We start from the raw sequence: 10308 nt of genomic DNA, 5'->3' as shown, positions 1-10308 counted from the left end.
GCGGTTGGGGGGACCAAGCAATGGGGGGGATGGAGCGGAGGGGACGGAGTGGTGGGGGGGACCGAGCATTGGGGGGGACGGAGCGTTGGCGGGGACGGAGCGGTGGGGGGATGGAGGCGTCCTGTAGCACCTGCAGTTTTCCTCTGACCCCTGCTCTTATATGCTCAGCCGCTCACAGCCCTGACCAGCCCCCTCCCAGGTTCTTGGGCATGCCCACATCTGCCCAGCACCCTAGGCTCCTAGGTGTGCCGAGCAATGGGTGACACTCACCCTGCCCCCCGCCTGTGCCTGGCCATCGGGGCAGAAGGGCCACGCTGCCTGTTTGCCCTGGTGGACCTGTAGTGGCTGACTGCCATCCAAGTCCAAGGGGCAGTTCAGAGGGTGTGAGTGTCCCATGGTGGCTTAGATAACACACTTTTCGTTCTCTCAGCCCTGGAGGCCAGAAGTCTGGAACCAAGGTATCGGCAGGATTGGTTCCTTCTGGAAGCTGTAGGGGAGGATCCTTCCCTGTCTCCCAGTGTTTGGTGTTGCCAGCATTCCTGGGCTTGTGGCTCCATCACTTCAATCTCTGTCTGTGTCGTCACGTGGCCTTCTCCCCATGTGTCTGTCCAAAGGCCCCTCTTCTTGTAAGAACGCCCATTCCTGGGTTTAGGGCTCACCCTATTCCAGTGTGGCCTTCTCCTAACTCGATGACATCTGCAAAGACCCTGGCTCCAAACAAGGCCACATTCATAGGTTTGGGGGTCAGGACTTCAGCACATCTTTTTGGGGACACAGGTCAGCGCACAGCAGAGAGGGGAAGGGGACGCGGTCATTGCAAACGTTTGTCCATAGGCATAAACGCAGGAGAATGATTGAGGCTGGCTCAGGAGAGACGTGCCCCCCAAGATGGGCCTCTCAGCCATGAGAGCAGCCCGTCAGGAGAGGGGGTTCACAGTGCACCTCTGCAGGCTGCGGCCAGACGGGGTGCATGGGCCAGGTGGGTGGGGCCAGACGGGGCAGGGCCAGGTGGGGGCAGAGCTCAAGGGCGGGGTGGAGTGGCTGGGCAGGAGGAGCCACTGTACCTCCCTGCCCAGGGTGGGCCCTTCTCAGACCCTGGCGGAGGATGCTGGGCTGAGGGGGTGGCCTTCAGAGTTCCCTGCCCTGTCATACCACGTGGGCTAGTGAATTGGAAGTGCCAGGTGTCACAGCGGCCTCTGTCACCAGGGCTGGGTGGTCCCAACAACCCGTTGGCCTCAGGCTGGTGAACCGTGCGTCCACTGTCCAGTGCCCGGTGCATGGCTTGGTGACGTGCTCAGGCCGAGCCTGTGTCTGTGGGCAGCAGAGTCTGGACATCCAGGCCTGACAGCTCTTCGGAAAGGGGCTGGGGACACCCTGCTGCCCTCTTGGGCAGGAAGACCCCGCCCGCCTCACTCTCCCCTCTTCATGCCCTGGCATTGCCAGCCAGGGCAGCTGGAGCTGGGGTCCTTCAGGTCTGCGGATGCTCCTTCACCACCCGGCTCTCCTGCCCATGAGACCCCCGCAGCCCCCAGCCGTGGTAAAGCCCTTGGCAGGCTCATTCCTCCCAAGATCAGTGTCTGCAGTTGAATTTTAATTAAGGGAAACTGGGTTAAGTGTCTCCAGGGCCTCCTGGTGGCCTCTGCCCCTCTGTGTTTGGACTGACACAGCAGCTTTGCCCCCGCCGCGCCCCCACATCCTTTTGCTTACAGGCCCTCAGAGGCTTCCCAGCTCAAAGATGGACAGACCGAGGCGTGAGGGGCCACGACCCCCTGCCCCTTTTCTGGCACCCACAGCAGGTGGCCACTGTTGCTTACCACCCGGCCCTCCTCATACTGCATCCTCTCCACGCATGGGTGTGCTGCCCCTGTGGGCAGAGTTGGGGGTCCGTGTACCCCCTGGAGGGAGACCCATGCTCTGGCCTTGTGCCCCTTGGTGCTGGGCTCGTGGTGGGCTGCAGGGCCCTGGGAGCCTTGGCGTGTGAGCACGGGGACCTGGAGGAGGTCGCCAGGATTGAGGCAGACCCCACTTGCCCATCCCGATGGTCAGCGGCTCGGCTCAGATACTGTGGGACAGCAGTGTGCACACACCATTCTGCTGGGGTGCACCCTGCGGGGCCATGAGGCCCGGGCCTCCTCTTGGGGACAAGGTCACCTTCACCAAAGGGTGGGGATGGTCTCTAGGGTCCTCTGTGGGTAAGGGCCCTCCCAAGCGCCCTGCCCTTGGGCTTCCCTGAGGGTGTGGGGGTCTCCCTGGAGTGTGGGCTCCTTGGCAGGACCGGTGGGCATCAGGAGGAGGTAGCAGCCCAGCTCTGTGACCCTGGGCTTTTTACCAACGTGCAGTGCCCCTGGCAGCCCCCCTCAGCCCTGCAGCCTTTACCCAGGGACCCTTACCCAGCAGTGCACCCCCAGGTGGTCAGGGTAGCGCCGCCCACCAGCCCAGGGGTGATGTCCATCCCAGGATGTGTGTATGGCCCTTCAGGTGGTCATGAGCCCCCAGCCTGGTGGGCGGGCATGGGGCATCTCCTGGGACCACAGAACTGTCTAGCAGGTGGCGCCAGCGGGGGCAGGGTGTGTCTGCTCCTGGGCCTGGGCCCCCGGTGCTGACAGCCACCAAGTCTGATGGGCCTTTCCCGTTCCCACAGGTCTCTGGTGTTGAATTGCCTGCGTCCGGCCACCACTGGGGCTGGGAAAGCCCTGCCGAGCACCCCCCGGTGGCGGAACAAGGGCTACCGCTGCATTGGAGGGGTCCTCTACAGGGTGTCGGCCAACAAGCTCTCCAAGACCTCTGGCCGGCCCAGTGATGGGGGCAGCAGGCCACTTCCCCGCACAGGTGAGGGTGCAGGGTGGGGCAGGGGTGTGCAGGATGGGGTGGGGAGGGTGCCAGGCAAGGTAGGGGCACAGGGTGGGGTAGGGGGTGTGGGGTAGGGTGGGGGATGGAGCTCTGGGTGGGGGTACTGGGAGGGGCAAGGGGGTGTGCATGGCAGGGTGGGAGCACCAAGCTGAGTGGGGGCACAGGGCTCGGGGGGGTGCCGGGTGGGGCGGGGGGCAGTGGTAGGAGGGTGAAACCCTCAGTGGGGCGTTGTGGCCCTGCAGGTGTCTGTATGGGAGCTCCTGCTTTCTCTGGGCCCCACCCCCCCTGGTGTGGGCACAGGGCTTGGGGCACAGGGCAGGTTGCCTTCCAGCCATGGTGGGGAGAGCGGCCGAGGCTGGCAGGCCTGGCCCTGCCGTGAGCGGTCCTAGAGGGCTTCCCAGATGGGCCTCACCCCAGCCGCGGGTTAGTTTTACCCCTGACCACACACGTGGCGTTGGTGGCCAACACTGTGAGACAGAGGGCCGGCCAGGCGGGCCATGTGAGGTGCATGTTCTCCTCTGGGGAGGCCTGCAGGGCTAGGGGGGTGCAGGCGGGCAGGGGCATCACCCTCCCCGCAGCCAGGCCCCAACTCTCTGTGGCCGTGTGCGAGTGCGTGTCTTTTGGACAAAGGCAATGAGCCAGGTGTGGTAACCAGGCCCAGCTCGTGCATACCTGGGTCTGCACCCGTAATCAGGTTGGCAACGCCTCACCAACTGTGTCTGCAGGCAGCTGCGCGCACTCCAGCGGTTCAGGAGACGGGCCTAGGAGGAGGAGAGCCTTCCGACTCGGTTATTGTACAAATTAACTGGAAAAATATTTTGGTTTCAGTTCAGTTTTACCCTCTTCCTTGTCCTTCACGAAAACGAAGGTGCGATCCTGGCAATGTGCTGGATGGTGGAGGCCCCATGGCCCCAGGGAGCTCCTGGGGAGGGAGGGGCCGCAAAGCTGGTGCTCGCCCCGGCCTGCCCCCTTGGCCTCCCCCCTTGGCCTGCCCCCTCTCGGCATCCAGGCCATCTTTCCCAGGTGGGCACGGCTCCAACAGGAGGGTGGCGGGCCGGCCTTCACACCACCCACCCACACACACCCACCCACCCACACACCCACCCACACACTCACACCCACCCACCCACACCCACACCCACACACCCACACCCACACACACCCACCCACACACACCCACACCCACCCACACACACCCACACCCACACCCACACACACACACCCACACACACCCACACACCCACACACACACCCACCCACACCCACACCCACACACACCCACACACACACACAGCTCCCGGGGGGAGAGTGGCGGGCTGGCCTTCCCCACACACAGATGCCAGTTGAGCTGTGCAGTCCCACCCTACTGGGGTGGGCTTCCCAGAGCAGGGCTGTCTTATGCCGGTGGTGGGGAGGTCGCTATGTGCTGGGTTGGAGCACGGGGCCGGCACCCATGCAGCGTGAGGGCCTGGGCGGCAGCGTTAGGCTTGGAGCGGGACCGGGACGACTGGTGCTGAGCTGGTGGAGAGGTGGGGAAGACTGGTGATGTGCCCAGGGTAAGGATCTTGGCGCAGGGTGACCCAGAGGTGCCGGCGTGGGGCGCGGGGGAAAGGGCAGTGCTGGACCCAGGGCCTGGACCAGAGAGGGCAGTGGTGCTGGACCCAAATGCCAGGCAGAGACCCTCTGACGGGCCCGTGAGGCCGAGCGTGGCCCCTCCCTGGGCACAGAGGTGTGGGGTGCTGAGCAGCTGCGGGAAGAGCACGTCTGGGCTCCACAGGATGGGCCGTTCCCGTCTGACGCCTGCTTGTTGGAGGGTCTGACCCAGCACTGTCTGTGCATATGTCTGTCAGCCCTGCCGTGGAACAGAAGTCCCCAGATCTTAGAGACTCAGACCAGTCACCGCTGACTGTCTTTCCGGGTGGGGAGTTGGCTTGGCTGGGCCTGACCCTATAGGATGGCCCACTCGGGCAGAAGGACCTCACGAGGGAGGGTCACCGGGAGGGTGACAGGACAGAGGGGCCACTCCAGGCAGGCGGGCGGTCGGGGGGGTGCTTTCTGAGGGGCGAATCTGAGTGAAGACGGAAGGAGGTGAGGGAGTGAGACTAGGGCGGGTTTGGAGGAAGAGCATGGCAGACGGGGCAGCAGCCGTGCAGACCCCTGGGGCAGAGCAGCAGCTGGGTGTGTGTGAGGACTGGCATTCCCTCTGGGTTACAGCAAGCAGGGAGAGGGCACGGAAAGGCGAGGTTTAGGGTGCAGATCACGGGGGCCTCAGGCTCCAGTGAGAACTGTGGATTTTTATACACACCACGACACCCTCATTCACAGTCATTATGAAGCTGTGCTCACAGATGTCGTAGCTCAGCAGCCCAGATGACAGCCGTCATGTCAGCGCCCAGCCCGGCAGCACCTCTGGCCAGCGTGTCAGCCTGGCGGGGAGGTTCTGCCGCGGGGACGGCCTGTACCTCGGGCGTAAGGAGTGGAGGTCTGTGGCAGGCTGTTCTCTGGGCTGCAGGCCGGGGCTCACCTGGCGGTAGGGGCTGGGCCACTCGGCCAGCGCCAGCGCTGCATTGGCCGGAGTAGGTCACGAGGCCACGCCCTGGGGGGCCGCCGGGTCCAGTGACACCCTCACCGCTGCCACGCCCCTTACCTGCTCTTGTGCGCGGCAGCCCAGCTCCTCGTGTCCCTGTCAGGAGGCCTTGAGTTCATCCAAAAGGAAGCCCGCGGGCTGAGCCCCTTGCGGGGTCCTGCTGCCCCATTGAGGCCAGATGTGGGGCCTTCATGAGGAGCCTCCATCCACAGTGGGCTGGAGGGCAGGTGGTGGCACCACTGCTCCTCGCTGTCCTGATCCTGTGAGGGAAGTGGGAGGGTCCTGGGAGAAGGCACTGGGGGCTGAGGGGAAGGGGCGCCTGTGGACATGGCCTCCTCAGAGCTGCCTTGGGCGCCACCTGGCTGTGCTCCTGACCTCTGGATGTTGAGACGGGCTGAGTCTGAGCCCAGGCGAGCCCCCTGCCTCTGGGTGATGGGGATCAGAACCCAGCGGGGAGCACAATGGGGGCCCAGGAGGGAGCCATGAGGTAAGGGGCACCTCGGGGCCCAGTGCAGGCCCAGCCTCGCTGCAGCTGTTCCGGCCTGGCACCCTGCGGCCCGCCCGCCTCGGCAGGCTGTCACGCTCCTCAGTGTCCACTTCCTGGGTGCTGAGCTCCTCAGAACCCCGTGCCCCACACGTACACATGTGACAGAGGGCTTGGCAGACGAGAGAGAGGGTGAAGTCACCGCCGCTGTCGCGGTGTGAACAGGCTGTCCCGGTCTGCACCCGCTGGCTCCCACCTCTGCTCACCCCCCTCGCCGCTCTCCTGCCGCGTCCAGGCCCTGACGAGGCCTCTGCCCTGCCACCAAGCTGGCTGGCTGCGCAGGGACAGGCTCGGCCTCCCGGGGGCGGGGACCCCGAGGGCTTTCCTGCCCCATCCCCCACCCCCCCACAGTGTGGGCCAGCCCTGGCCACTGTGAGGACAGTAGATCGTTCCCCTTGGTGGGGGCATCTGCTGACCGGTGGTTCCCACTTCCATGAATAATAATTAAAGAAATAAATTTTCTAATCTGGTGTCAGCAAAACTTGGACTTCAGCAAGAAAGTGCCGGCCTCCTTGGAGGGACGGCCCGTCTCCCTTTCTAGGACAGCCGCCCGCCTGGCTCGGTGCCCGGGGCAGCCCCGTCCTCAGCCCCTCCCCCCGCCGGGGGGCCCTGGCACCAAGGACCCTGCCTGCCAGGCCAACACCAGGACCCTCCCTGGAGCTCTGGCAGGTGCCCACCGTCCTCCAGCAGAACAGAGGCCCCAGCTCATCTCTGAGCCCCTGAGCACCGCCGCTGGCCCAGGCCTGGCTCCCACGTATGTTGGCCGAGGCGTGAGTCTGTCCTCAGCTGTGGGTCGCTGCAAGGGCCACACAGGATGAGAACCTCCGAGACCTCACTCTGCTGTTCTTCCTACCTCACCCTGCCACTCTCCCCCCCGACACCCCACCCTGCTGCACTCCCCCGCAGATCCCCACTGTCTTAGTTACTGGTGCTGCTCTAACAGAAGTACCACAGGTGGATGGTTTCAACAAACAGAAGTTTATTCTCTCATAGTCCAGTAGGCTACAAGTCCAAATTCAGGGCGTCAGCTCCAGGGGAAGGCTTATCTCTCTGTCGGCTCTGGAGGAAGGTCCTTGTGATGCATCAATCTTCCCTTGGTCTGGGGGCATCTCAGTGCAGGAACCTCAGGTCCAAAGGACACGCTCTGCTCCTGGTACTGCTTTCTCGGTGGTGTGAGGTCCCCATGTCTCTCTGCTTGCTTCTCTCTTTTATATCTCAAAAGAGATTGGGTTAAGACACTAATCTTGTAGATCTCAGTAATATAACTGCCGCTAATCCATTTTATTGCATCATAGTGATAGAATATACACATAGGGAAGTCACATCAGATGACAAAATGGTAGACAGCCATACAGTACTGGGAATCATGACACATCCAAGTTGACAGATTTTTTTAGGGACACAATTCAATCCATGACACCCACCCTGCTACCCTCCCTCCCCCACCCTGTAGCTCCCCCGCACCGCCCCAGGCTCGCTGTCAGATCTCCACAGCAGGGAACCCAGGGTCAGCCAGACCAGAGGGCCCTGAGAAAAAGCCACGCCTGGGACCTCAGGGCAAGGACTGGCTGTCTCCAAGGGGAGGGAGGGGCAGAGGCCGGGCCAGGCCGAGGGGCGCCCTGGGATCCCTGTGGTCGGCGGTCGTTTGGCAGAACATGAGGTGGCTGCTCCCAGCAGGTTCTGGCCAGAGGGGTGGGTTCTGCTGGGCCCTCGTCGGCCTCCTGCCCCGACTTGTGCCTGCTCGGCCAGTGCTCTCTGCTCTGAGTCCCCAGCCTGCTGTCACCCCCTGGTCACAGTCCCTGGCAGGGCAGCCGGCTCTTCCCTCCCAGCTGGGGGAGGGTCTATTTTGGGACCCTCCCGAGGTGAGAGTTCTCTAGAAGGCACAGCGCGTCTGCTCTCCAGGTTGCTCAGGGTGGGGAGTGGCGTGTTAGCACCTCTCTTCGCTGCCTCTTTGCAAGCCAGCTACTTTATGTGCATTTTTTAACACTGCAAAGCATTAGCAAAGGTGCCTCTGCTCTTGCTCTTGTCAAAACTCCCATGGAGCCGAGCCGAGCCGAGCCGAGCCGAGCCGAGCCGAGCCGAGCCGAGCCGAGCACAGACGGTTTTCAAGAGCAGAAAGTGGGAAGGGCCACCGTCGCGGGGCCTGGGGGGTGGGGTGGTGTTGCAGTCCGACAGGCAAGCAGGGGGCACGTGGTGCCCCGGGCCGGAGCAGATGGCGCCGTGGTATCCCCGCACCCAGTGACAGCCCGGGAAAGCTGCACCATTGACAGGCTCTCCGGTTGGGCCCGGTCACTGCCCACACGCAGGCGGGTGGGGCTGGTGGGTGCTCATGCCACCTGGAGCCAGCGGATGGGTGTCCCCTGCCCAGAACAGGGGACTCAACTGCAGCCAGTTGTGCCCGCTTCTGCTGCCACCCTCCACCCTCCCTAGCAGCCTGTGACCAGCTCCCTCAGCCCTGCTGCAGAGCCCCCCCTTCCCCTGCTCCCAAGGTGGTGGCCCTTGGCCCTGGGGGGATGGGGCTAGGGAGGTGCTCAGAGCAGCTCCAGGCAGGGTGGTGTCCAGTCCCCCCAGCCCTTGTCCAGAGGACCCCTCCCCACAGGGTCCCCCACCATTCCCAAGGCTGTGAGGACGTCACCCCCACCCTGTCACGGGGGAGGGCTGCAGAAGGGTCCAGGGGCCTCGGGGCTCAGAGTTGGGCCGGGTGTGGGGGGGCATGGGGGTCTCCAGGTGTGCAGGCTGTGCCCACCCAGGCTGGCTGGTGCGAGGGGAGAGCCAGCTGGTCTGAGCGTGTGACGTGTGACATGTCAGTCTGCTCGTGTAACGACTTGGGCTCCAGGCGGTGGATGGAGCCAGACTGGAGAGACCAGCACCTTCAATTCAGGCATGGAGGGCGGGGATGCTGGAAGGAGCTGGGGCAATGCCAGGTGGCCGAGCCTGAGGGTGGCAGCGAGAGCCCCTGAGGCCGGCTGCTGGGACAGACTGCCCCCCTCTCGCCTCCCTAAGCAGAGCTGGGGGGGCGGTCTGGCACAGTGTCCCCCAGGCCCAGTGCTGGGGGTTGGACAGCCCAAGGCAGAGGAGCAGGCTGGCCGCTCGGGATGGCTCTGTCCCCGCCGGATCCATTTCAACAGTTGTCCGCGAGACACGGAATCTAGTTTGTGACGGGTCACGTGTGTATTTGAGGAAACGGAAGCCTGGGTGCCCCCTCCCCTCACTCGGCCCTTAGGGCCCTCACCCCACCCTGGCCAGCGGCTGGCGGAGCCCTGGCAGCATCTGCATCCTCCTAGTCCTATCCCCCCTTTCCACGGAGCGCTCCTCAGAGAAGCTGGGAAGCTCAAGCCTTGGCTGGGCTGAGCAGGGCGACTTTAGGCCCCAAGCTTCTCAGTCAAACATGTGTCCTTTCGTTTTGGGTTTTTTACAACCTTTAAAAATGTAAAAGCCACTCCGGGCTCCCCCAGCCAGGCCGTGATCCAGGTGGCTGCCCAGCAGACGGCTCTGCTGCAGAAACCGTGACCCTCTTGGTGCGTGTGTCCCAGGCCCCACTGCGCTCCACGAGGCGGCTCAGGGCCCGGGGCCTGGGGGGCATGTTTGCACAGGTGGCCTCCTGGTGGCTGGGCAGAGTAGAGACCTACAGAGTGCATGGGCTTATCACTGCCCAGCCTCGGGAACAGCCATCCTGCCACCCTGCCACATGGCTGCCTGATCAAAAGGATGGGACCCAGGGGAATGGGACTAGGGGCCACCCGATGTTTCCAGACCCACCTGCCATGAGGCCAAGCCCACTGGGGCCCTGAGTGTGGCCGGAGGGCCACCTGCCCCGCAGTGCTCACCGTGCCTCCCCCGTGGGCATGGTGGTGCCAGCCCAGCCGTTCTTCCTCAAGGCAGCTTCCTGGAGGAGGCAGCCTGCCCGAGCTGAGTGTGGGGTCCCTCGCAAAAGCCTTGGCCAAGTGGGGCCTGGGGTGGGGGCATGGAGGCCCGGGGCCGGGGCAGTGGCCTGGCCACGGGCTTGGTGTGACTGGGCCCCTCCCTCCGCAGGCCGCTTGGACCCAGCCAGCAGCTGTAACCGCTCCCTGGCCAGGTAGGCACCTGGGGCCGGGTTGGGGCAGGGGGACGCGCTGTTGCCCCGGGCTCACACACCATGGCTCTCCACAGCCGGGCCGTGCAGCGCAGCCTGGCCATCATCCGCCAGGCCAGGCAGAAGAGGAAGGAGAGGAGGAACGAGTACTGCATGTACTACAACCGCTTCGGCCGCTGCAACCGTGGCGAGCACTGCCCATACATCCACGACCCCGAGAAGGTGGCCGTGTGCACCAGGTGCCCGCTCCCCCCC

The 10308-nt window shown here is 64.3% G+C and overlaps 1 protein-coding gene across 1 annotated transcript in view; it reads left to right on the top strand.

Moving 5' to 3' along the window:
- Positions 1-10308, top strand: part of ZC3H3 (zinc finger CCCH-type containing 3) — a 90291-nt gene that overhangs the window by 58810 nt on the left and 21173 nt on the right. Inside the window, exons 5-7 of the mRNA XM_023741614.1 lie at positions 2642-2829; positions 10014-10056; positions 10131-10292. Coding sequence (XP_023597382.1) covers positions 2642-2829; positions 10014-10056; positions 10131-10292 — 393 coding nt within the window. The remainder of the gene's footprint in view (positions 1-2641; positions 2830-10013; positions 10057-10130; positions 10293-10308) is intronic.

This window comes from Trichechus manatus, unplaced genomic scaffold, assembly GCF_000243295.1.
Source record: "Trichechus manatus latirostris isolate Lorelei unplaced genomic scaffold, TriManLat1.0 scaffold00185, whole genome shotgun sequence".
Classification (NCBI taxonomy): domain Eukaryota; kingdom Metazoa; phylum Chordata; class Mammalia; order Sirenia; family Trichechidae; genus Trichechus; species Trichechus manatus.
Note: the sequence above shows the minus strand (reverse complement) of the source record. Positions and strands in the feature narration are given on the sequence as shown.